Below are 27,867 nucleotides of genomic sequence, written 5' to 3'. Positions count from 1 at the left end.
CTCATGTATGCAAGGCAAGCGCTCTACCACTGAGCCACCTTCCCAGCCCAGCCACCTTCCCAGCCCAAAATATAATTTGAGGTTATGGAAGGTTATTGCAGAAAGAGAAGGTAAACAACTGAAAGTTGATGGTGTACTAGAAGTGACATCCCAGGAAGCAATTTAGCAAAAGAGGGAAGACATTCATTTGTTAACAAGAGTCAAAGTGGTCAGGGTTTGCCTTGTGGAACTTAGATTATATTGCCTGTAGAAGTTAGATTTGGGGAGTTGGAGCAGGGATATATGAGAATATTAAATGAAGAGTTTACAAAAAATCTGTAATATCTTGAAGTCAGTATTTTTTTTTTTTTTTCAATTTAAGAGTAGCCAAAGCTGGGTGCCTATAATCCTAGCTACTTAGGAGGCTGAAATCTGAGGATTGTGGTTCAAAGCCAGCCAGGGCAGGAAAGTGAGACTCTATCTCCAATAAACCACCAGAAAACCAGAAGTGGCGCTGTGACTCAAGTGGTAGAGCACTAGCCTTGAGCTGAAGAACTGAGGTACAGCACCCAGGCCCAGAGTTAAAGCTCCACAGCAGACAAAAAAACAAAAAACCAAAAAACAAAAAAAGAATAGCCAATACCAACACTAAGGTTAATTTTGAATTTTCACATTATATGATTGGAAAATGCTACATTATTGCTAATTTAAACAAAAATATGATCGTGTATATGAAAATGTTTGTTTCATATAGAGCTTCACTCTGTACATTGTCTTGAAGTAAGTCATTTTTGTTATATTCCTAGATGTAGTTTGTAGTCTCACCTTTTATTAGGTTTGTTGACAGCACATGTTTTAGATACCAGCCACACCACATATACTATTTATTTTGGAAATGTATCTGAGCCTTGGCTCAAGAAATTCTCTAACTTTACACATCTGATAACCAAACTTGATTATTTTTATCTTCTTTCTGTTATTTCTATAATGACTTATCCTAAGCTTAGTTTCATGTCCTTTTTCCCTTTTCTTCATGTTTTTCTTTCTTGTTGAGGTAACAGTTGATCAAAGGTTTACTGTTTTGAGAACGTGGTATGGAATCAATTTGAAATTTAGAAGAATCATGACTTTTTCAGCAAGAACAATTGTCAGTCTGATTGAATTCAATAATCGTATTATTATCTAAGGCTTTAGAGTATCAGAAAAACAGAAAACTTAATACTCAATAAAACTGGTTTTAAATGTAAGAAAATGGAATTACCAACTGTCCTGGTTTTATTATTTCATATTGCATAATCTGAAATTTTTACATTGTACACCATTCAAATAAAAGAACATTGTACAGTTCCAATATGAATAAATAAAATATGTCTTTTATAAACCTAATGTCAGGAAATTCTAACTCAAAATGCCCTGATTTATCATGTTCTCAAAATGTCTTTCCAACTGCATGCTGGTGGCTCATGCCAGTAATCCTAGCTACTTATGAGGCTGAGATCTGTGAATCACAGTTTGAAGCCATCCCAGGCAGGAAAATCTGTGAGACTATTATCTCCAATTAACCAACCAAATAAAATAAAAAAGCCAGAAATGGAGCTGTGACTCAAGTGGTACAGCACTAGCTTTGAGCATCAAAGCTCAGAAATGGCACTCAGTTCCTGAGTTCAAACCCCAGAATCAGTACCTCCCCAAAAAGTCTCTCCAGTAAATTTATTTGTAGTCATTAGGAATGGGACATAGGAGGATTTTACTCTACTATAATGTTTTCACATTGCACACATAAAGTAATGATAGTGAGAAAGAAATGTAATTAGACTCTTTTGGAAAACAGTACAGATATTGCAGGCTATCCAATAAATTGAGTGTAACCTTAAATACAAATTGTCCTTAAGGAACAATGCTTTTCTGTTAGGATATTACCAAATGTGTATTTGTGTGTACATGTGTTATATTTGTATGTATTTGTGTATATGTGTATATATGTATTTGTATGTATTTGTGTATATGTGTGCATGTGGGTTTGTAGTGGAGATTGAACTGAAAACTCTCACATGTTAAGCACATATTCTATCATTGCACTCCAGTTCTAGCCTTATTTCATATTTTAAAAGGATATTGTTTCAGAATACATGACATTTTCTCTTTGTAAATCAATGCAGGAAATGAATATATGGACATAGATAATCGATATTAAAAGTATTCAGTTTATGCTTTCATGATAGATTACCAAAAGTAGGTTTAACAACTATATCAATTCTTTTTTTTGTTCCTAATATCAGAGGCATCAATAACTTATTTGCTGGTTTTGTGTCAGAAATTACAAAGACATTGTAGTTGTTTGGAGACCTCTCTTTGGCTTTTGCAGCTTGTTCTTTTTGGAAGATTAAGAGGAAGTGGTGAAATACAGTACATGCAACCATAGTAATACACAAATATATTCCTATATCTTCAACTATCTTGGGAGTGTCAATGAAATTCTCCCCAAATATCTGCAATATACTTTTCATTTTAGAAGTACCTTAATGCAGAGAGAAACATTAATTTGTTATCAAAATAAAACTTTAGAATTACCTGATTATTCGATGACAAGAAGTATACTTCAAAATCAATGAGGGTGACATTGATCCACATGCATCATATTTATAAACTGCTTTTTTGAATAAAGACTCCTTTGTACTAGAGATAATTAAACATTAAAAATCAATGAGACTGAGTTCCGGGAAGATGGCGGAGGAGAAGCTGGAATCTGAACAAGCTCTCGCATAGAAAGCAGTTTTAGAGTTCCAGTGAACAGTCCTAAGCCAGAGAATCACACCAAGTGTGCCATCACAGGACAGAGAGTTAGACAAGAGAGGGGAAGCCAAGACAAGGAGACACATCTGAGCGCCTGCCAGCAGCCGCTGCGGCGGCGGCAGGGTCGCAGCTGCGACCGCAGCCGCGGCCATACCTGAGCGCTCACACAGAGAGTCCGGGACGAAGGAGCCAGACGCAGCGGGCGAGAGGATTCTACTCAACACCAGCAAGAACCGACAAGGAGCGGACATCTTCATCCTGCAGTTTGCAGACCAGAGACGACCCAGGATCCAAGACTCGGCGTGAGTAGAAGCCCGACATCCTCACTCCTTCTCAGAGAGCAGAGGAGGGAAGGCCACCCCTCCTCCCCCCAGCACCGGTGATCTCCATCTTGGATACCGACAAAGCTCGGAGGAGCTCCAACTCAGGCCTTGGAATAAAACGAGTCATTTAACAGGTCACAAGAACTTAATGGCGAAGTGACCTGCCAGACTCATCTCCATCCAGGGAAAATTCACCCAGCTCAGGCACCAGCCATTGGAGTGGCTTTCCTCACTGGGTAACCAGAGCCAGAGGCTGCCCCTCCCTCTAGCAGCCTCCACAATCAATTGAAAAACAGAAACCCTAAGAATGGCTCCAGGGTGGGCTCTGTGAATTTTTCACAAAATAGCCCCAGGGAAAAGCTACTGTTTGTTGAAAGGCCTCAACTCTACCAGAACCTAGCCTCATCACCCCTCTTTTGTGATTCTCAAAGCAGATCACCCTCCCAGTAAACTAACCTGGGAGGGGGATCTCAAAATCTTGGGTAAAGCAGAGCATTTTTCTGCCTGTTCGAACAAACTGAATTAAGAAACCAATCAATCCACAGGACCTCAAGCTGACCAGAGACTCCAACAAGAGGCTGGTTACAGACAAAAGGGAGATACAGGATTCTTCCCACCCCTCCCAAAAAAATCAAAAAAAAAAATCAAAGAACTTTTTTTTTCTTCTTTTCTCTTTTCTTTTTTTTTTTTGGTACCTTATATATATATAAAAAAATTTTTTTTCCTTTTCTAAAACTTTTATTAATCTTTAATTTTTGCCTTTTTTGAAAAAATAATTGTTTTCCAGTAACTTTTTTTTCCCTCTTATAATTTTTATTTTAGGAATACGTGAATGTACGTTTTCCTTTCTTTTCTTGTCTTCTCTCTCTTTTTCTTTCTTTCTTAATTATCTTTTTGTTTTTTGTCTAGCTCTACTGAACTTCTGATCTTTTTTTTCTCCCTTTCTTATCCTTTTCACCTTTTCCTTTCTTTTGTTCTTCTGTATGTGACTTAACTCTTGTCCTGCACATCCTCAGATAAACCCATAGTTAACTAGTAGACCCTATCCCCCATTGTGTACACACTTAATCCACAAATTTATTACTCAATCCAAAACCTCTGAGACTTAAATTCCTTAATAGCAGTACTACCTCTTTATACCTATATTATATTTTAAGCATTTTTTAAGTTTTTCACATCTCCTCTATCTCCCTCCTGTTTTCCCATTATATTCACATTCCTCTCTAAATAGATGGTCTTTCAGTCTCCATAACTATATTAATTTTTACGTTTCTAATTTTTTTTTCTGGTCTCTTTTCATTTCCCTTTCCCTTTCTTCTTTTTCTCACCCTCTCTACTTGCATCCTACCCAACCTATTTCCTGCATTGAGATTAGGACTTAGCTAACTCTCCCTGTGCCTCCCCACACCAATCTATTCCTAATTTTTACCCACATCTCTCCCTAACCCTAAAAATTTCTGGTTTTCCAAATTCTTCTCTGCGGTTCGAAGCCCATTAACATGTAGTTGTTTGATGTTGAATAGATGTATCTGTTGAACTAGATTGTATCTGTAGACTATTGACTGTATAAATGCAAACGTTGGTTGATGGTTGCCTTAAGATAGTGTTCTAGCACAAAACTGGTGCTATTTTCATCTCAAATGGGCAGAGTAAGCCGGAAAAACACAAGAAAAATGGCAAATCCGGGTATCTCAATTCCCAATCTTGATAATCAGGGGTCAGATCAGATAATGAACAATCCAGAGGAGAGTTCCCAAATAGCTCTACAAACACTGGTGGCAAACATGATAAATGAGAAGTTTGACAACTTACAAAGGACTCTGTATGAGCGTGATAGGGAGAGAGAGGAGGCATCCCAAAAGTTTATACAGGAATATCATAAGCGTGAGGAAGGTACTCAAAAACTGATACAGGATTTGTGTGAACAACTTGAGAATACTCAAAGAGAAAGGGAGGAATGGCGAGAGCAGGCTGAGAACACTCAAAGAGAACTGCAGGAATCCCACGAACGGGAGGAAAGAGAACTGCAGGAATCCCACAAATGGGAGGAAGCAAATCAAAGAGTAATACAGGAATTGAGAGACCAGGTAGAGAGCACACAAAGATCACTAAAGGCATTCATGGAATCCATTAACAAAGAGCTGAAGGAAGTCAGGGAGACCACAAAGGGAATGCTGAATGGAACCCAACAGAAGGAATGGGAGTCCAAAGAAACCATAACCAATCAACTAAGTGATTTGAGGACAAACACTGAACACCAAATTAAGGAAGTAAAGAAATTCATACAAGACCTAAAACAGAGCTTCAACAAAGAACTTGAAGCTATCAAAGCTGACCAATTAGAAGGAAAAGAGATAAAAAACAAAGTAGAGAGTCTTGACAGCAGGTTAGACCATGCAGAAGATCGAATCTCAGGGATTGAAGACAGCCTAGATATTATAGAGAAAGAACATACAACCATCCAAGACAAGTCCAAGAAGTATGATAGATCTATCCAACACCTGGAAGACACCATCAGAAGGCCTAATCTAAGGATAATGGGTGTAGAGGAGCACCTAGAAACAGAAGTTAATGGTCTAGGAAATTTGTTTAACAGGATCCTAGCACAGAACTTCCCAAACATACAAAAAGATAGGCCTATTCAGATACAAGAAGCTTTTAGAACCCCAAAAAGACCAGACCAGAATAGGACATCCCACCGTCACATTATTATCCACACAGGATCAACTCAGACCAAGGAAAAGATCCTTAAAGCAGTCAAGGAGAAAAGGTTAATCACCTATAAAGGGAAACCAATTAGAATCACCTCAGATTTCTCAGCAGAGACAATCAAAGCAAGAAGAGCCTGGAATGATGTATGCCATGCCCTAAAAACAAACAACTATCAACCAAGAATACTGTACCCAGCTAAACTCTCCTTCATAACTGAAGGCCAAATAAAAACCTTCCATAGCAAAGAAAAATTGAAACAATACATCTCCACCAAACCAGCCCTACAAAAGATTCTTAAAGATGTCCTACACATAGAAAACCAACAAGACCGCAACAAAGGCCAAGAAACTGCACCCAAACTGAGAATCCAAGAACCATAGGAAGAACCCAGTTTTCGCAGCCCCCAAGAAGGTGGATAACATGGCAGGAACTCCCAAATACCTCTTAGTCCTATCTCTTAACGTTAAAGGACTGAACTCTCCAATTAAGCGACATAGACTGTCTAGTTGGATTAAAAAGCAAGACCCTTCTATCTGCTGCCTGCAGGAGTCACATCTTGCCCGTAAAAACAAACACATTTTCAATGTTAAAGGCTGGAACAAAATCTACCAAGCAAACGGCCCCCATAAACAGGCAGGAGTTGCAATCTTAATATCAGATAAAATAGACTTCAAATTAAAATTCGTGAGAAGAGATAAAGAAGGTCGCTACATACTAATTAAAGGATCTCTCCTTCAGGAGGATATTACAATTCTAAATATCTATTCGCCAAACAATGGAGCACCCAAATTTATCAAAGAAACACTACTGTCCCTCAAATCCCATATAGATCCAAAGACATTAATTGTTGGGGATTTTAACACACCACTCTCCCCACTAGATAGATCAACTCGGCAAAAACTCAACAGAGAAACCGCAGATCTAAACAGCTGCATAGATCAACTAGACTTAACAGACATCTACCGAACATTTCACTCAGCAGCATCAGAATACACGTTTTTCTCAGCAGCACATGGAACGTTTTCTAAAATAGACCACATTTTAGGCCACAAAGCAAACTTGTCTAAATTCAGAAACATTGAAGTTATACCTTGCATTCTCTCTGACCACAAGGGAATAAAATTAGAACTCAACACCAAAAGCCACCAAAGAAAGTCCGGTATCACATGGAGGCTGAAAAACACACTGCTGAATCAAGACTGGGTCATGGAAGAGATTAGAAAGGAAATTCAAATGTTCATGCTATTCAACAAAAATGAACACACAAATTACCAGCTCCTCTGGGACACAGCAAAGGCAGTACTCAGAGGCAAGTTTATAGCTCTGAGCTCCTACATCAACAAATTGGAGAGATCTGAAACTAGCAATTTAATGACACATCTAAACCTCCTTGAAAAAGAGCAGCAAGATAAACCCCAATCCAGTAGACGGAAAGAAATAATCAAAATTAAATCAGAATTAAATGAATTAGAATCCAAAAAAACTATAGAAAGAATCAACAAAACAAAGAGTTGGTTCTTCGAAAAACCCTTAGCAAATCTTACCAGAAAAAGAAGAGAACACACCCAAATTAATAAACTTAGAGATGAGAATGGAAACATCACCACGGAAACAACCAAGATTCAGAACATTATAAGGGAATACTTCTCAAAACTTTATGCTAATAAGTTTGAGAACTTGACAGAAATGGATCTTTTCCTAGCAAATATTGACATGCCAAAACTAAACCAAGATGAGTTAAACCAGCTTAACAGGCCCATATCAAGCATTGAAATAGAAACAGCAATAAGCTACCTCCCAGCTAAGAAAAGTCCAGGACCAGATGGTTTTACAGCAGAATTTTACAAGGCCTTCAAAGCAGAGCTCACACCAATTGTCCTCCAACTCTTCAATGAAATTGAAAGAGAAAGCTCACTACCGAACACATTCTATGAAGCCATCATAACCCTCATCCCAAAACCAGGCAGGGACTCATCAAAGCAAGAGAACTATAGACCCATTTCTTTGATGAACCTTGATGCAAAACTTCTCAACAAAATTTTGGCCAATCAACTTCAACAATTCATCCAAAAAATCATACACCACGATCAAACAGGATTCATTTCAGGGATGCAAAGCTGGTTCAATATACGCAAATCAATTAATATTATTCATCACATCAACAGGAGCAAGAATAAGAACCACATGGTTATCTCAATAGATGCAGAAAAAGCATTCGACAAGATCCAACACCCCTTTATGATGAAGGTTTTGGAAAAATTAGGAATCCATGGAACATTCCTCAATACAATAAAGGCTGTATATGACAAACCTACAGCCAGCATTATACTCAATGGTGAAAAACTAAAGCCATTTCCTCTTAACTCAGGAACAAGACAAGGATGCCCGCTCTCTCCACTTCTATTCAATCTAGTATTAGAATGCCTAGCTACAGCAATAAGACAAGATGCAGACATAAAGGGGATCCAAATAGGGAAAGAAGAAATAAAACTCTCCCTCTTTGCAGATGACATGATCTTGTATTTAAAGATTCCCATAGACTCCACTCCCAAATTACTCAAGCTGATTCAAAACTTTGGCAAAGTAGCTGGTTATAAAATTAACCCCCCAAAATCAATGGCTTTTCTGTATGCCAACAATGAGAAAAGTGTGGCTGAAATGAGGAAAGCAACTCCATTTGTAATAGCCCCACAAAAAATAAAATACCTAGGAATTAACTTAACTAAAGAAGTGAAGGACCTCTATGATGAAAACTTTAAAATCTTGAAAAAGGAAATCAACACAGAACTTAAAAAATGGCAAAACCTCCCATGCTCCTGGATTGGAAAGATTAACATTGTGAAAATGGCAATACTTCCCAAGGCTATGTACAAATTCAACGCAATACCTATCAAAATTCCAACCTCATTCTTCAAGGAAATAGAAGAGGCAATCCAAAAATTCATATGGAACAATAAAAGACCCCGAATAGCAAAAACGCTCCTGAATGGAAAGAACACTGCTGGAGGAATATCAATACCAAACTTCAAACTCTACTATAAAGCCATAGTAATCAAAACAGCTTGGTATTGGCATAAGAACAGACCTCAGGACCAATGGAATAGAATTGAAAACCCAGAAATGAACCTACAGACCTATAGCCATCTAATCTTCAATAAGGGAGCTAAAACAATAGAATGGAAGAAAGACAACCTCTTCAGTAAATGGTGCTGGCAAAATTGGTTAACTACATGTAGAAAACTTAAGCTAGATCCTTATATATCACCCTGTACCAGAATCAACTCCAAATGGATCAAAGACCTTGAACTCAAAGCAGACACTCTGAAAACATTACAGGATGGAATAGGAGAAACCCTAGGTCTCCTTGGCTCAGGCCGAAATTTTCTGAATAGAGACCCGGAAACACAACAAATCAAAGAAAGTTTGGACAAATGGGATTGCGTAAAGTTGCAGAGCTTCTGCAGGGCAAATGACATAGCTAGCAAGATCAATAGAAAGCCCACGAATTGGGAGAAGATCTTTACTAGCCATACAACGGACAAGGGTCTCATATCTAAAATATACTTGGAACTCAAAAAATTAAATCCCCCAACAACAAATCCTCAAAGAAACAACTGCCCAATAAATAAGTGGGTGAAAGACTTAAAGAGAAACTTCTCTGAAGAAGAAAGAAGGATGGCCAATAGACACATGAAGAAATGTTCAACATCCCTAGCCATAAAAGAAATGCAAATCAAAACAACATTGAGATATCACCTCACTCCAGTTAGAATGGCAAAAATCAAGAACTCTAACAACAACAGATGCTGGAGGGGATGTGGACAGAAAGGAACTTTACTTCATTGTTGGTGGGAATGTAAACTTGTTCAACCACTTTGGAAAGCAGTATGGAGGTTCCTCAAAAGACTTCACATAGAGCTCTCCTATGACCCAGCAATCCCACTTTGGGCATTTACCCTAATGTTTACAAACAAGATCACACTAAAGCTACCAGCACAACTATGTTTATTGCAGCATTATTTACCATAGCTAAGATATGGAACCAACCCAGATGCCCCTCAGTAGATGAATGGATCAAGAAAATGTGGTATATATACACAATGGAATTCTATGCCTCCATCAGAAAGAATGACATTGCCCCATTTGTTAGGAAATGGAAAAACTTGGAAAAAATTATATTAAGTGAAGTAAGCCAGGCCCAAAGAAACGTAGGTCCCATGGTTTCCCTTATTTGTAATATCTAGTATATGTATGAGTCAAGCAGAAAAGGTCAGATAATGTGATGTCAGGAAAATGAACCCTTAGATGTGTATTTTAATGTTTTTTTTCTTTCATGCATGTGTTTCTAACACATTTATAAGATTATCTCTTTGCTGCTTTGTATGTCCCTCCCCCACAGTATAACCCCTGCTTTCACTATATTTGATGTCAGTATAACTTGTGGAGGAGATGGGGAAAAACCAGTTGTTTAAGCATACAGGCGGACCTGTTGCAACAATAAGAAGTACAAGTTGTCATGTCCAAAACGAGCTTTACAACGTTGGTGCGGGGGGGGGGGGGGGGGATGGGGGGTGTGGAGGGGGAAGGAGAAGGATTGGGATTGGGGGGGAGGGGGGAGGCTGGGAAGGGATGTGAAGGGTAAACAAAGGAGGAGGCTTCAATGCTTGGTAAGAAATGTACGCATTATCCTGCCCATGTAACTGTAACTCCTCTGTACAGTATGTTCACAAATAAAATTAAATTAAATTAAAAAAAAATCAATGAGACTGATAGGAATCCTGAAGTAAAGAAAATAGCAAAAAATAGAGAAACAAAAGAAGAAAGTAAGAAGAGAAAAACAAAATTACAGGAAATAAAAAACAGAGAAATCGCAGATAGAATAAAATGATGATTCTTTTGTTTTTTTTTTTTTTTCCTTTGTGGCAGTTCTGGGGATTGAGCTCAGAACCCATGCTCTATCCTTGAGCTTTTGTGCTCAAGGCTAATGCTCCACAGAACTCCATGTTTGGCTTTTTGGTGGTTAAATGTAGATTAAATATTGTACCATCTTTGAACTGTAATCCTCAGATCTCAGCTTCCTGAGTAACTAGGTTGATAGGCTTGAAGCTAGGGCACCAAGCTGCTGATTTCTTATTTCCATCTTTTCCTCTGGGGGCCATAATGGTGTTTGTGAGACACGAGAAGAACTTATTACAAGTTGGAAAGTGAGGATCATAATGACTGAGCTACCAAGTGATGGAGCAGGGAGGGTGGGAATAGAACATGAGTTGATAATGCTTTCAGTAGGAACAACAGGGAAGGGAACAGCACAGTTATGACAACAGCACAGGCCAAATGCACTGAGAATCTGCAGGTTCAATACACTCCCATAGCAGTTATGTTTGAATTAATATGTTTAAGTTAGATAACCACTCTTTGAAGAATGAACTACATTATCTGCCCCTCAGATAACTACATTTTGAAAGGTTATAAGTCCTTGATAACACAAAGGTCAGATTTTCAATTAAATGGATTATTCTTGAGCTTGTGTCTAAAATATCACATTTTGTTATATGAAAGTTCAAATGAAGTTCAAATGACACCTTCTTTGCTCATTCTGAATACTTTATAACTTGCAGACCTCCAGGGTAATAGTGCACATAAGAACAGACATTTCCTCTCTCATGTTCATCATGGCATTTCACTTACATTTTGCAAAATCTTTTGATAGAAATTAGGAATGAAGCTATTATTAAAAGGGAGTTAATCTAAAAATTATTGATATATATTCATACACGAACAGTTAGGAAAAGAGACTAGATGGTGTGTCTGTAATACCTGCTAACTGGAAATCATTGATCAGGATTTTGTTTCAAGGGCAGCCATCTCAACGAATAAAAAATGCATGTGCCGGGGCTGGGAAGGTGGCTCAGTGGTAGAGTGCTTGTCTTGCATGCTTGAGGCCCTGGGTTCGATTCCTCAGAACCACATAAGCAGAAAAAGCCGGAAGTGGCACTGTGGCCAAGTGGTAGAACACTAGCATTGAGCTGAAGAGCTGAGGGACAGTGTCCAGGCCCAGAGTTCAGGCCCCATGACTGACAAAAAAAAAAGGTATGTGTCACTATATAGACCAATGTCAATAATATAGTAAACATAAATATATGAATCTAGGTCCAGGCCAACCTCATCATAATTGTACATATCCGTGAGCTCACAATCTAGTAAAAACGAACGAACATTGTACGGACTCCTAGAAAAAAGAGGTTTGAAAATTTTCAACATAAAACATTGTTAAGAAGTAGGAAATGTTCATTTCTTTCTTTAGATTAATAAACATATGATATTCATTGAATTTTCAGACTCTGAAATTTCAGACTCTGCCCCATAAACAGAGTACCGTTTACTGAGACTTGAATTGCACATAGTACATCAAAATGCTGCTCTGGGGGGTGGGAAGGTTGCTCAGTGGTAGAGCGCTTGCCTTGCATGCATGAGGCCCTGGGTTCGATTCCTCAACACCACATAAGCAAAAAGAAAAAAGCCGGAAGTGGAGCTATGGCTCAAGTGGTAGAGTGCTAGCCTTGAGCTGAAGAGTTGAGGGACAGCACCCAGGCCCAGAGTTCAGGTCCCATGACCGGACCCAAAAAAAAAAAAAAAAGAATGCTGCTCTGCATTTGGGATATTTCCAAATATCCTATTTCATTTGCTGTCAGGGATAGGGAGGAAGTCTTGAACCCTGGGCTAAACACATGTTCTTCCACTTTAGTCTATCTCCAGTCTTAACCCGTTCTCATATCTTTAAACAACTGCCATATTATTTAATTTTAAACGTTAACGTGGAGAATAAATAGAAATTTCTTCTATGAAGAGCAAGACTGGAAATAGCTATATCAATATTATTAGTAGGACTCAGCTATCACAATACCATAACAGAATGTAGGTGTCCAACTATTTCTATTCTGCATTTCTTGTTAGTTCTTGATGCCAAATCCATCGAGTTCTTTTTTCTTGTTAATTTCAGAAATAATGAAGACATTATAATGATTAGAGGCTTCTTGTGGGGGTTTTCAGCAATCCAGGGTCCTAGTTGGGGGTATAGGATTAAGAGGAAATGATCAAATACATGAAATATGTGAACTTAGTAAGAGGTTATTACAAGAACGCAAAAAGTTTGCAAAATTACAGGTGCTGATTCTTTACTTATTCCCATCATTTCCTCTAGGCAACTCAACAATCTTTCTGAGAAGTCCTGAGGGTAAGATGAGGCCATGAGTCAATAAGGTTTTTAGTGGAACCAATAATGAAGCCAATAGCACAGTTATGACAACACTACAGTGGCCAATTCTCTGAGAATCTCCAGGTTCAATACACTCAGTCTACATAACATAGCAGTTATGTTGGCATTAATTTGTTTAATTAAGATAATGACTCTGTGAAGTGAGAACTATTTTTTAAACTTTACAGATACATTTCAAAAGGTTAGATTCCAAATCCTTGATGGTACAAGGGCAAGTTTTAAATGATAGGTTGTCATTTTCTTAAGGTTGTGCATGAAATAGTATATATTATTAACATGGAAACTTGAAGCAAGGCTGAAGTTCAAATAATGTCTTTTACAACTTTCGTTCCTTTACAAAATCAGCCCTATGTCACTCTCTGACTAATCAAACTTCGGTCATATTGTGATTCTTATATTCATTTACATCATTAGTCTCTTGTACTCCTTCCAAATCTTTCTCTCCTACTTGTTTTTTGCAAAACCTTTTCCATTAATGAAACCCTGATCTCTTATATGATGGCACTTTTTTTTTTCCCTTTGCTCATGGGGCTTGAACTCTGGGCCTGGGGCGCTGTCCCTCAGCTCTTTAGCTCAAGGCTAACGCTCTACTACTTGAGCCACAGCACCACTTCCAGTTTCTGGTGGTTTATTGGAGATAAGAGTTTCATGGACTTTCCTGCCTGGGCTGGCTTTGAACCCCGATCCTCAGATCTCAACCTCCTGAGTAGCTAGGATTACAGGCATGAGCCACCAGCGCCAGGCTATGATGGCACTTTTATACTGCTTATATAACCTGAACACTTTACTCAAACTTTTACCTCTGTATTCATGTTGTCTAATGAATACAAAGTATTCACTTGGTACCTTGTCAGCTACCTGGAATCCAGCTCTCCTGCTTTGTGCATTGCTATTTTTGTTGTTGTTGTAAAGATACTGTACAGAGGGGTTAGTTACATGAGTAAGTATTGAGTACATTTCCTATTGAGTACATTTCCTTTGCTTTTTCCCCTACCATCCACTTCCTCCCGACCTTCCAAACTCCTCCAGCCCCCACCCCAAGTTATAAAGCTTGATTCAACATAGCGTGTTGTACATTTCATTGTACAATGGGTCAACCTTTATCCTTGTTTCCACATCTTGTTATTTCTCTTCCCCTCCCCCAATTAGAAAAATGTATATACAAGATGCAGGCACCGGAATCAAATACAGTGAAACAAGGGTTTTAGCATGGAGGAAGAACACAAAAAGAAACAAAAAAAATCACATAGTACATTTAAAACAACAGTGACAAAGGAAAAAAAACCTCTTGTGTCCCTATCTTGGGGTTCATTTAATTTAGCATCATTTTATATGGTCATATGTACATAGCTTTTGACCTTTTCTGCTTGTCTGGTAAGATTATCCTAGACGTATACATGTTATTGCAAATTAGGTAAACCATGAGACCTATGTTGCTTTGGGTATGGCTTACTTAATATAATATTTTCCAAGTCTTTCCATTTCCTAACAAATGGGGTGGTGTTGTTATTTCTGATGGAGGCATAGAATTCTATTGCATATATACATTTTCTATACATTTCTATTGTATATATACATTTTCTTGATCCATTCATCTACTGAGGGGCATCTGAAGAGAGACTTGTATGAAGACAAAATAAGAATGGCGAATAAACACATGAAGAAATGCTCAAATTCTCTAGGCATAAAAGAAATGCAAATTAAAACAACATTGAGATTCCACCTCATCCCAGTTACAATGGCTATAATCAAGAACTCTAATAACAACAGATGCTGGAGGGGATGTGGACAGAAGGGAACTTACTGCATTGTTGGTGGGAGTGTAAACTTGTTCAACCACTTTGGAAAGCAGTATGGAGGTTCCTCAAAAGACTTCACACAGAGCTCCCCGATAACCCAGCAATCCTACTTTTGGGCATTTGCCCAAATGATCACAAACAAGGCCATACTAAAGCTACCAGCACAACTATGTTTATTAAACAACTATGTTTATTCACCATAGATGTGCATTGTTTTACATGTAGTAATTGCTTAGGGATAACATATCTTCTATTCCCTGTCTGCAAAATCAACGGCTAAATAGTTTTTGTAGCATTCCTCAAATTATTAGACTTTGTTGAGAATTCCTTAATGTCACTGTTTCATGCTTAATATCATTTTTAATGAATCTCCATGCTAGTCCTCTATGCTCCCTAAACATAACATTTCCATGCTCTAAATGATAATGGCAGAGCCTCCTTTTTAATATTTGCTTCTCTCTTCCCTTTGCCTCTGTATTTAATTCTTTTTTCCCTATATCGAATCTCTCCCCAAAGGATATATCTCTCTTTTCTGTGTTAGTTAATTACTGTTAAGTAACAACATGATGTTTTGACATGATGGTTTGACCATCATGTCAAAATTTTTGCAGTTTTTTATATTAAACATTCACCTAGTATTACCCAGTGACTGAACTCTGATAATTAGAATGGCCAAGAACTACTACAATTCTTCATATATTCTTGCAATTCAATAATTGTCACAGAATTCCCAAATATCAAGTCCTCTCTGCTCAGTTATGCAAAGTTTTCCATATTACCTGATTTCTGGCACAGTATTCATATATTTAAAATATGAGGAAAGGATTGAGTTACATCAGTGTGCTGTACAAAGTCCAGAATACAATTTGTATATTACAAACACTAATTAAGTCATCATGCTAATCATTTGCTAGGTTCTATGTATGTTAGAGATAAAGTATTCTTTTAAAGAATCTTATTCCACAATAGTGATCTTTTACATTCTTACTTATTTACAATATATTTATAATACAATTGAAATGCATTTTAATATTGTATTTAAGCTGTATAGCTGCAGAGGAGTTTTTAAGAATGCCAGTAGCTCATGTCTGTAGTCCTAGCTACTCAGGAGGCTGAGATTTGCAGAACATGGTTTGAAGACAGCTTGGGTAGGAAGGTCTTTCAGACTAATCTCCAATTAGCCACCAAAAACCTGGAAGTGGAGCTGTAGTTCAAGTGGTGAAGCATTTAGTTTTGAGTATAAAAGCTTAGGTACAGCTCCTAGGGCCTTAGTTCAAGTTCCAAGACTGGCCAAAAAGAAGTCTTTGAATACAAGGGTAGGCTTTATAAAGAAATAGCTATCGTTGCAAGTGTATCGTCGATGAAGATGAGGGTATTGTAGGAGGAAGAATAGCATTTGGAATCCCAACTTGTAATATGAAATTGTGTGTAAATTTCTAATGTTAATATGCATAGTGTTCATATGGTTGACTGGAAGAAGGGCCAAAATGCAGCTATGTGATAGGTGGGTGAAGAATTGAAGCCTACAGCACACTTGATGCCTTCCCCCACAGCTGGCCCTTCCCCATTTCCCCTCATCTTAATAAATACCTTTAGGGTGATATTTCTTCTTTTCACATTCCTCAACTCTCATCTTTCTGTGAATAGATTGTCTCTAAAAAGCCTGTCATAAAAGCATATTTTGAAGCTTATTGTGTCTGCTTTAGTCTTAGGTCCACATATGTTTTCTGGACCATTTTCAATCTTCTTACTGATCTCTTTCTCTATTCTCACTCTCCTGCAATCTGGCCTTTTAACAGAGGCAAGAGCCTTTTGCTTTTCCCTAAACAATAGTTCCACAAAAAAATGTACTCTTTACCTTACTCATATAACTGTAACCGTTCTATACAGCATCTTTAAAATAAAATAAAGTTTAGGCTTCATCTTTCCTTCCTATACACCCAGGGATTTTTTTTTTTTTTGCTCTTCTCTCAGGACCTATATTGTCTGGCCTATCGACTAAACTCACCATATTTTATCTTCCATTTGACACATAGATATTTTCACTGCTGTCTTTTTAATGTTTCTTGAGTATTAAGGTTTTATGCATTCATGGTCAATTACAATATTTATAGTGATTTTTCCCTGTTCTTCAAACAACTTGCTCCTGTATTTCTCAACTCATAACCCAGGCCATTTAAACTGATTCACATAGCCTGCTAGTGAAGCCACTATTTTATTAATCTGTTCATTCATACTTCAAAATTAATCTTAGTGTCAACTGAAATTATTTTGTGTTCAACCACAGTGCTTGGCCAAAACAAAATTGTCATCTCAAATAGTAAATTGAAAAGCATTTTCTTTCCTCAAACTGAAAAAAAATTATCTTTTATAGGTTTTCACTAATATTAAGGAGAAAAAATTATATGAAAATTTGATTTAGTGTTATATGTGATATAAAATAACAGAGGAGAAAAATGTGAGTACTGTGAAAATTTCTAACATTTTACCCAAAAACGAAAGCCATGATTTTGCAGAGGGGGAAATTAGAGACTGTTTATAAAATTCTTTTATGTTTAAATAATAAATTTTACTTTTTTTTGTTAGTTGTGTGGCCTGAACTCTGGGCCTGGGCGCTGTCCCTCAGCTCTTCAGCTCAAGGCTAGCACTCTACCACTTGAGCCACAGTGCCACTTCCGTCTTTCTCTGTTTATGTGGTGCTGAGGAATTGAACCCAGAGTTTCATGTATACAAGGCAAGCACTCTACAACTGAGCCACCTTCCCAGCCCCTAAACTTTACTTTTTTATCTTAAATATTAATTATACTTCTAATTCAAAATTATAATTGTCAATCAATTAATTTAATTGTCATTCAATAGCAATCTGGTCTAAAAAATAAATAATAGTAAAATAACCATTATCCATAAACATTAAAGGAAAAATGTTTTTGTAGGTTAATATTCCTTCAGTAAAGAGAAATATTATACCTTCCAAGGCCACATAGATTGTATGCCTGCGAGATTTTATGAATGTTCTCCACCTGTTGGTAATGCTATGACAGATAATCTTTTTCAGATTATGAATAAACACTTTGTACTCTACATATGTACTCATATTAATATTTACTTTGTAAACGGTGGCCTGTTTGCAGGAATATAAATAGTTGCTTAGAAAGCACCCTAACTGCTCCACAGCAAAATGAAGTTCCTTCTGTTGCTTTCAGCCATTGGGCTCTGCTGGGCTCAGTATAACCCAAATGTTCATCAGGGACGGACAGCGATGGTCCACCTGTTTGAGTGGCGCTGGGTTGACATTGCTAAGGAATGTGAGAGGTACTTAGCTCCTAAGGGCTTTGCAGGGGTGCAGGTGAGTGCTGTGCATAGTGGATGTTGCAAACTTTATTCTGTTTATAGAAGTTGGTACTCTACCCACTTTTAGTGAGCTAGATCACCATGTGACTTTACTTGTGAGTACTCTAAGAGGATTTTCTGAGGAAGAAAACATTCAGTCTTTTCCTTAATTTAATATTTTGTTTTAAGACACGAACAGGGCATGTTTAATATGCAATGTGTATTTCTAAGTTCTTAGAGAGTAGAGACCTGCATATATGGGAATTCAGAAAGGATTTCAGATTATCAGGTAAATTCCAGAGCATCAACTGCTATAAAAGAAGCCATAATCAGGATTTGTTAATGTTGTTTTAATTTTTTATAGGTCTCCCCACCAAATGAAAACATTGTAGTCAACAGCCCTTTTAGACCATGGTGGGAAAGATACCAACCCATCAGCTACAAAATCTGCACAAGATCTGGAAATGAAAACGAGTTCAGAGACATGGTGACCAGGTGTAACAATGTTGGAGTAAGTGGATTTGAGATTTCTTCAGAACTCTGATGCAGGAAAGATTTTATCTACTCTTTGTACATTATTTTTCTATTTATTTGTTTTTTCCAATTTTAATCATATTTTATAACTGAAAATGAATGATTTCCTTCTGTGCATTTATCTACTAAAGGGAGAGCAATTTAATTTAAAGTTGACTTCAATTAAAATTGATCATTGTGTTTGAGCCCTTTAGATACATCCATTTTCCTATATTCTGTGGTGGATTTAGCCAATCTAGTTACAATCATTGTTGTCAGTTTAATGTGGTTTGTGGGTCCAAATAAAATTCCCAGATTTCCTTCCTTATATTGCTATAATGGTAAATAATTATTTGCCCTCCAATGAGGATCGTGAGAAGGGACTTATTGACCTCTCTACAGCTGATAAAATAAGAGGCTTAGTGCTTCCATCTGCTTTTCACATGATGATGTTCAACAATCATGGGTCTTTCTGTCAGTAGTGATAGTTGCCTGCCCCAAAATAGCACTTTTCATTTCCTTATAGTTGTGGTACCTCTGATTTTCTCTGTCCATCAGTGATGCAGGTATCTGACTAACTAGCTAGAATGGTTGTAGGACTTCATTTCACATTACTTTCGTCTCTTTGGAATAACCAAAGAGTATTTTGGAGGAATATTGACATCCTGCTTGATTTGATTCTAGAAAGCCTTAGCTTTATGCCTCAAGTGAAGCTGAAATCTCTTTGTTTCAGGTCCGTATTTACGTGGATGCTGTAATTAATCACATGTGTGGTTCAGGGGGCGGTTCAGGAACAAGCAGCACTTGTGGAAGCTACTACAACGCTAAGAACAGAGATTTTCCTGCAGTTCCATACTCTGGCTGGGATTTCAATGATGGGAAATGTAAATCTCATGATGGGGGGATTAATAACTATGGCAATGCTGAGGAGGTAAGTCTGCTGATTTTTTTAATAATCATAGTAACCAACTCTGTAGGTCTTGAGTAACACAGGTTTAATTGATTGAATATTATTTAGAACACTATATATCATTTGGCAATTATGCTAGCAGAATGCATGGTATCCAACTAAGAGTTCCTATGAATATTCACAAGCTTCTTGCATGTTCTGGGGTTTAATGGGACAGCGTTTGCTATCCTGCACCACACACAAACACATACATGCATGTATGTATGCATGCTCCCACATGGATTCAAATATATGCAAAGAAGAAACTTACCTGTGATAGAATGTCATTATAGCTAATGCACCTTATAAAATTATGATGGAAGGACCAGTAAGTGAATACTGTTGAATAAGTGAAGGAATAAATAATGAAATCAGTTCTTGTGGGTGAGATGATGTTTTATTGAAACCTGCACCATTTTTACTCCAGGTCAGAAATTGCAATCTGGTTGGTCTTCTTGATCTTGCACTTGAGAAAGATTATGTTCGGACCAAGGTTGCAGACTACATGAACCATCTCATTGGCATTGGAGTAGCAGGGTTCAGGCTGGATGCGGCTAAGCACATGTGGCCTGGAGACATCAAGGCGGTTTTGAACAAGCTGAATAATTTGAACACCCAGTGGTTCCCTGCAGGGAGCAGGCCTTTTATTTTTCAAGAGGTACAGCAATCTATACATTTTTGTAAACATTCATGTCAGTAAAGTAGTAACAGACATATATAAATGTATATTTTGGGGCTAATGTTTGAATCTCTGTGTAGAGCAACAATTCTTTCATTATCTTTTATTACTAGAAAGCACATAAATTGGGGCTGGGAAGGTGGCTCAGTGGTAGAGCGCTTGCCTTGCATGCATGAGGCCCTGGGTTCAATTCCTCAGCACCACATAAGCAGAAAAAGGTGGAAGTGGTGCTGTGGCTCAAGTGGTAGAGCGCTAGCCTTGAGCTGAAGAGCTGAGGGACAGCGTCCAGGCCCAGAGTTCAGGCCCCACGACCAACCAAAAAAATAAAAAAATAAAAAAAAATAATAAAAGAAAGAAAGCACATAAATTCCTTCTATTAGTCTTGTTTGTGGAACTACAATCTTTACTCTTTCAATTCCAAATCTCCAGGTATTATCAGGGAAGCCTGAAAAACCATACAGCTGTATGAGCTTCAAGTCAGTTATAGTTTGGATTTGGCTAAAGCACTATTAGCTATAAGTTGTTCCTCAAAGAGTTCACCATTCCGTGGAAGAATTCTTCCATTTGCAAACTCCTTCCCGGGTGGATTTGGAGCATGAAGTTATTGAACAATTATGAACCATTAAGAACTGTTATTGACTTGACAATAACTGTCATTCTCATAATGTCAGCTATTATTGTTATGATGCATATACAAGATCCTCTGAGATCAACATCAGTCACCAGGTCGCCATTTCTTTAGGTTCCTTTTAATGTTGTACCACACAGTAGATGAGAAATTAAGAAATAGATATCAAGAAAAGCATGTTTACTAGATCACTGATATGCTAAGTTCAATTTTTAGTGACATACTTTTTTTTATACATTTAATATTTTAACGTCTGCTAAGAAAACCAGTTTTGCTCTCAATTCCTTATGTTTTTCTCTAGGTCATTGACCTGGGAGGGGAGGCCATTTCGAGCAGTGAGTACTTTGGAAATGGCCGTGTGACAGAATTCAAATTTGGCGCCAAGCTGGGCACAGTGATCCGCAAGTGGAATGGAGAGAAGATGTCTTACTTAAAGTAAACATGATTTCATTGGTCACAGGAGTTATTTTACAGCTTTGTTTGTCATCTTATTCTAGCACTTGGTGTCATCTTGGAGCATTCTTATTTAGAAATTACATAGATCGATAATAATGTTATTGTTCACTGGCCCTCAGCTAACCCCTATTTCATTACTATGTCAATCACGATGAAATATTTTTGAAGACAAAAATAGTGCCTTAAATATTTTTATTTCCGTATGATGGAAGTATTCCAAATTTCATTCTGTGCTCACATTTTCTGTTTTAGAGTTCATGTTTTTAAATTTACAAAATTTTCTTTAGATAGTTGAACAAAGTAGTTTCAGTTCAAGTTGTCAGTTTATGAAGAGAATGTAGACTGGTCTCTTTTGTATCTCTCCCAATCCGCTGTGTAGTCCTTTAAAACAAGATATTGTTAATAACCCTGTAGTACTGTTAACCACCATAATGTACTAAGACGGTACTTAAATCTATTCATTAGTGAATTAATTTGATATAATAAAATCTTATTTTATATTATCTATTATTGAGGTATTATACATTGTGTGATATATTTTTGATTCTTCTAGAATTTGTCTCAGTTTTAATGTAATCACACAATATGAATTCTATTGATAAAATATTCATACAAATAACCATTCATACAACCATTCATAAAGGCATGGAATATGTGTATATATTATTTCAGGTTCACACACAACTATACACACACACACACACACACACACACACGAATATCCACTGTCAAAATCATCTTGTAACCATTTGATTAAGAATTATTGCTGACATTCAGATTCCTGCACGTATTTTAATGGAACATACATATGTATATTATTCTATTTTAAATAGGAACTGGGGAGAAGGCTGGGGCTTCATGCCCTCTGACAGAGCCCTGGTCTTTGTGGACAACCACGACAATCAGCGAGGACACGGGGCTGGAGGAGCATCCATCCTTACATTCTGGGATGCCAGGTAGGAAACCATGTTCTCCACTGTTATGAACCTGCCTTTAGACACGATCGTGTGCATCCTCCTACCTTCCAATAAACATCATGTTAACTTTCAGAATGTACAAAATGGCTGTCGGATTCATGCTTGCTCATCCTTATGGCTTTACACGAGTAATGTCCAGCTATCGTTGGGACAGAAACTTTCAGAATGGAAAAGTAAGTTTTAGAGTTATGAACACATCTTTCTCTGAACTCCACGTGTGGTGACTATATGTGCATTGATCAATGTCTAGTTAAATGTAAACAGAATGGTAAGCATTCATTTAATAATGTAAAAATAAATTTTAACTTCTTTGTTGTCATGGAAGGAAAAAGCTAATAATTTCCAAGTGATATTAGTTTGGGAAATATATTGAAACCATTATCACATACATTTAATTTATTTTTCAAAGAACAAAATAAAGTCTCTCTTTACAGATGAAGTCACTAAAGCACAGAGATCTAGCTACAAAATGAAGTTGGTTTGAATCATGTGAATTAATTCTAGTAATCGAAATTGTAATTCTCTTCTCATTTCTGTGACATTAATCTATTTATAGTGGTAATAGGAAACAAGTATTTGGAAGGGAATTTTGAGGACAAAACTTATTACTAATTTGAAAAACTGTCCCCACAGAGCAAGAATTCATAAAGATGATACTCAGTAAAGAAATATAAACAGACTAGAATATTTGAATTCTAACCAAAGACACAGCAGGGACATATATAGCAAATGTGTCTGGTCTGGAATAGTGGAAAGGAAGAGGATAGTTTGCACATGCCTATTTTAATGGCAATTTTGCATTCTCTAAGGATGTCAATGACTGGATTGGGCCTCCCAACAATAATGGAGCTACTAAAGAAGTCACTATTAACCCTGACACCACCTGTGGCAATGGCTGGGTCTGTGAACATCGCTGGCGTCAAATCAGGTTGGGAATGTTTATTTACCTAGTGATACTCCTGGACAGGGACCTTCCCTAATCTAATGTTTGATTTCATCTCCTGAAGTTGAAAGATGCATCATTTCATGTGATCTTGTACTTGTAGGAACATGGTTGCCTTTCGAAATGTTGTGGATGGCCAGGTTTTTACCAACTGGTGGGATAATGGAAGCAACCAAGTAGCTTTTGGAAGAGGAAACAGAGGATTCATTGTCTTTAACAATGATGACTGGTAAGTAGCTACCAATAAGAAGTCATCTTTATATTTTTTTTCCTAATTTTTGTGTGTATATGTAGTGACGTAGGGTGTTCACAATGATACTTCCATCCATACATAATAAAAGGGATAATATTCTCTACCACTGGCCTTTTTTTGGGTGGGAGAATGAAATTAAATTTAGAAGCACCATTTTATATTTGCAAGTATGTCCATCTGTACAGAAAAACTCAATTGTTTATTCTTCTAGTTCAAATTGTTACTGGCATCCTAGAAACACATTTTCTTTATGTTTTGAATAGTTATGGCAAATTCAAAACTTAATCCTTGTTTTTGTAGAAGAAGAAATAAAGCAAATTTAATATTAAAACTCAATATATACTTATGCTATATAATTTTTATATACTGTTATGTAATAGTGGTTGTTCCTTTTGAATGTTTCCACTCAATCTCTTCCACTTTCTTCTTTATACTAAAGAGCCAGCATCTCCTCACCTATCACCACAGATGATCGATCTTTACAGGTCACAGTTGCTACATCTGTAGCACAAACATTGACCTCATAAATCTTATACCCATTATATAGCTCTCTGTGTTTTGGTTTTCTATCAACTGATTCTTCGTCAGCTTGGAGTGCTTCATCCCAAATTAAACTGTGCATTTCTCTGTGCCGAATTTAAGTTAAATATTAAACTTTATTTTTCAGGTCATTGTCAACAACTTTGCAAACTGGCCTTCCTGCTGGGACCTATTGTGATGTCATTTCTGGAGATAAAGTCAATGGCGGTTGCACCGGAATCAGAATCTCTGTTGGCAATGATGGCAGAGCTCACTTTTCCATCAGCAACTCTGCTGAGGACCCATTTATTGCCATTCATGCGGAATCTAAATTATAAAAAAAAATTAAATAAAAGCAGCAATCAAGTGTTTATTCTTGTATTTCATTTTTTAACATTCTCTTAATATTGTGAAATTTTAAGTAAACAACTGGAAAGAAGGTTTAGAAGAAAAGGATTTATTCAGGTATAGTTAATATGGCCAAGTCACTATTTATATTTGGCAAGATCCAGTTTTATGTACTTGCCAAAAGATTTGTCAGAGTGGCAAAACAAGCATAAACATAACTTAGTATGAAGCCCTGGGAAATTACAGTGCCTAAGAAAGGCTTGATAGCTGACTAGAAAAGTAGGATGTCCAGAAAAGCCAGAAAAGGCTTATGGAAAGTAGATGTTGACAGAGATTTGAACACAGTAGTGAGAACACTGTCCTCCTGCCTCAAATAGAAAGAGAGATGGTCAGCCAGAAAATGTGTCTATGCCTACATTCCATATCAAGGAAATATTACATGCTGAATCTAAGCGAATGAAGGTCTTGTGGTAAATGTTTTTCTTAAGACTTAACAGCATAATTACTTAAAAGAACAGATAATATATTATGTATAATTGAAAAATAACATGAATCACATTAGAGATTGGTATCTGAAAGAGAACATTCTCACTGGTGTATTTAACAAACAAATACGATGATGATGATAATGATGATGATGATGATGATGATAACATAACAGAGCCATTTCTGTCTATAAAACCATGTCAGGAAAACATGAACCACTGAGAAATCTGAGCAGGAAACTTGGGTTAGAGTTTTATCTATATTTTCAGAATCATGCCATTGGCATGTTTAGAAGGAAGTCTGCAATTCCATTTTTCCTGTATGGAAGGAAGCTAGATCACACTTACCCACTTGACTTTTACAGAGGCTACTCTAGAAGCTAATGTCTCTCTTGGCTGTGAACAAGTACTTCAGGTGTCAGGTATCAGGTGGGAGAGGTTGAAGAACACACCTCACACATGAGAGTCTGTAGTTCCTCATGAAGGTCAGAGATGGTGCTCTAAACCATGACTTTCAGGTGCACTAGTTACCCTGCAGAATGACAGGCACACTGGGAAACTTATGAATAAAAAACAGCAAGTTTCCTCAAATAAAGCATTACATGCAAAACCCAGAAAGGACAAGTCTACAGAAACTCTACTCAGCATAGAGAAATATTTTTGAATGAAATTAGACTGCAAAGGATGGCAGAGTTGGTTGTTTCCTTGAGGAAATAAATGCATAAAAGAATAGGAAAAATAGGGAGAGAGAGAAAAAGAGAGAGACCAAGAGAGAAAGAAATAGGTGACCAATACACAAAGTAATTGGACATAAAGTTTCAATTACTTCAGATTTTTAACCTGAAACTATAGAGATGTATAATAGTTCTGGTGCTGGTGGCTTACATATTAATCTTAGCTACTTGGGAGGCTATGGTGTGAACATTATGACTCAAAACCGGGTTCGACAGGAGAGTTCATAGGACTCTTATCTCAAAGTAACCACCAAAAGCCAGAAGTAGCTTAATAGGAGAGCACCAGCCTTGTGTGATAAAACTCAAAGCCAATGCCCAGGCCCTGAGTTGAAGCCCCAATTATGGCAAGAAAGAAAGAAAGAAAGGAGAGAGAGAGAGAGAGAGAGAGAGAGAGAGAGAGAGAGAGAGAGAGAGACAGACAGACAGACAGACAGACAGACAGACAGACAGACAGACAGACAGACAGAGACAGAGACAGAGGGAGGGAGGGAGGAAGAAAGTTAGGAAGGAAGGAAGGAAGGAAGGAAGGAAGAAAGAAAGAAAGAAAGAAAGGAAGCAAGGGAGGGAGGGAGGGAGGGAGGGAATAGCTAAGAAAGGAAAAGCTAAGAAAGGAATAGCTAAAACAATTAAATTACTCTCTGAAAGGTTCACAGTAATTTAAAAGAGAGCACAATTGATACATGATACATGCCTGACATAAGCATATAAACTAAGAGTAAAAGCTCTAAATAAGAACATAAAACGATGTCACTGAGCAATTCAATTTCTTTAGAGGGCTCCAGCATCATGCCTGACAAGAGAGACTATAGAAATATCAAACATGAAGAACTATCTTTCATAGATATTTAGTCATGTCAAAAAAAGAAGAAAAAAAGTATCCAATCATATATAATGAAGAAAATGAACATATATATTGATAACTTCTCAGGAGAATGGATGAAGGAAAGTGTCAGATAATCTATATATACAAATTAGTGACAATTGAAAACTTTCAATATATGTGGACAGAAATAGAAATTCATATTACTAAAATTCAAAGATTTGTAACCAATTTAGTATAAAGACACATTATTATCAAACTGTCCACAGTAAAAACACTGGAAAGATCTGCCTTTAAAAAAAGGAGCTATCCAAAGAAACATAGGTTTCCCTTATTTGCAATATCTAGTATATGTATGAGTCAAGCGGAAAAGGTCAGATAATGTGATGTCAGGAAAATGAACCCTTAGATATGTATTTTAATGTTTTTTTCTTTCATGCATGTGTTTCTAACGCATTTATAAGATTATCTCTTTGTTGCTTTGTATGTCCCTCCCCCACAGTATAACCCCTGCTTTCACTATAGTTGATGTCAGTATAACTTGTGGAGGAGATGGTGAAAAACCAGTTGTTTAAGGATACAGGTGGACCTGTTGCAACTATGAGAAGTACAAGTTGTCATGTCCAAAACGAGCTTTACAACGTCCGTGCGGGGGGGGGGGGGGGGGGGGGGGGGGGGGGGGGGGGAAGGGGAGGGGAAGGAGAAGGATTGGGATTGAGGGGGAGGGGGGAGGCTGGGAAGGGATGTGAAGGGTAAACCAAAGGAGGAGGCTGCAATGCTTGGTAAGAAATGTACGCATTATCCTGCCCATGTAATTGTAACCCCTCTGTACAGTACGTTCACAAATAAAATTAAATTAAATTAAAAAAAAAAAGAAAAAGAAAAAGGAGCTATCTCTCAAATTAGAGTGAATGAGAAGACATTATCAATTATGATAAAGAAAAAAAAATTGACACATCTATGTTGTCATGAAAAATTAAAAACGAAAACCACAATAAGATAATTTCAGTCACAGTGGAATAACAGATTTAAACTGCAAATGATGCAAATGACAAGTGTTAGCAGTAACACCCAGCAGCTCGTTTAGAATAGTACGGGAATTTTTTTTTATTTAAAAAGCTGATTTATTAGTGATATATTTTGATAGCTATACATTTCTTTAGTTCTCTTCTAAGATATTTTCACTGCCTAAATAATTCTGCCTTTTTCTTTCAATACTGCAATTCTGCCATTCCTCTGTGTCTTGACCTGCAGCATTTCTAATGAATCTGCTAAAATTCTTATTTTTGTTCTTATACGTGACAATTTCTTTCTTCTTTGGTAGGCTTCAAGATCTTCTCTGTCTTTTTTT

At 37.2% G+C, this 27,867-nt stretch overlaps 1 protein-coding gene across 1 annotated transcript; it reads left to right on the top strand.

The window, feature by feature from the left end:
* Positions 1–18,045: 18,045 nt before the first annotated feature.
* On the top strand, positions 18,046–24,500 carry LOC122111075 (pancreatic alpha-amylase-like). Its single transcript, XM_042683786.1, has 10 exons — positions 18,046–18,228; positions 18,577–18,723; positions 19,459–19,656; positions 20,102–20,332; positions 21,283–21,416; positions 22,271–22,393; positions 22,488–22,587; positions 23,224–23,342; positions 23,461–23,586; positions 24,278–24,500. The coding sequence occupies exons 1-10, from the start codon at positions 18,061–18,063 to the stop codon at positions 24,465–24,467; spliced, it is 1,536 nt and encodes a 511-aa protein (XP_042539720.1). The 5' UTR covers positions 18,046–18,060; the 3' UTR covers positions 24,468–24,500.
* The last annotated feature ends 3,367 nt before the right edge of the window (positions 24,501–27,867 follow it).

This window comes from Dipodomys spectabilis, unplaced genomic scaffold, assembly GCF_019054845.1.
Source record: "Dipodomys spectabilis isolate Male_0828 unplaced genomic scaffold, ASM1905484v1 ptg000002l, whole genome shotgun sequence".
Lineage (NCBI taxonomy): Eukaryota > Metazoa > Chordata > Mammalia > Rodentia > Heteromyidae > Dipodomys > Dipodomys spectabilis.
The sequence above is the reverse complement of the archived record's forward strand: the minus strand, read 5'-3'. Positions and strand labels throughout refer to the sequence as shown.

Bases quoted from the DNA above. Each gene is read 5' to 3' on its own strand.
- LOC122111075 (XM_042683786.1), top strand. From the start codon at position 18,061: ATGAAGTTCCTTCTGTTGCTTTCAGCCATTGGGCTCTGCTGGGCTCAG. The intron at 19,657-20,101 runs GTAAGTCTGCTG...TTTTTACTCCAG, and splicing joins ACTATGGCAATGCTGAGGAG to GTCAGAAATTGCAATCTGGT. The intron at 22,588-23,223 runs GTAAGTTTTAGA...GCATTCTCTAAG, and splicing joins GAAACTTTCAGAATGGAAAA to GATGTCAATGACTGGATTGG.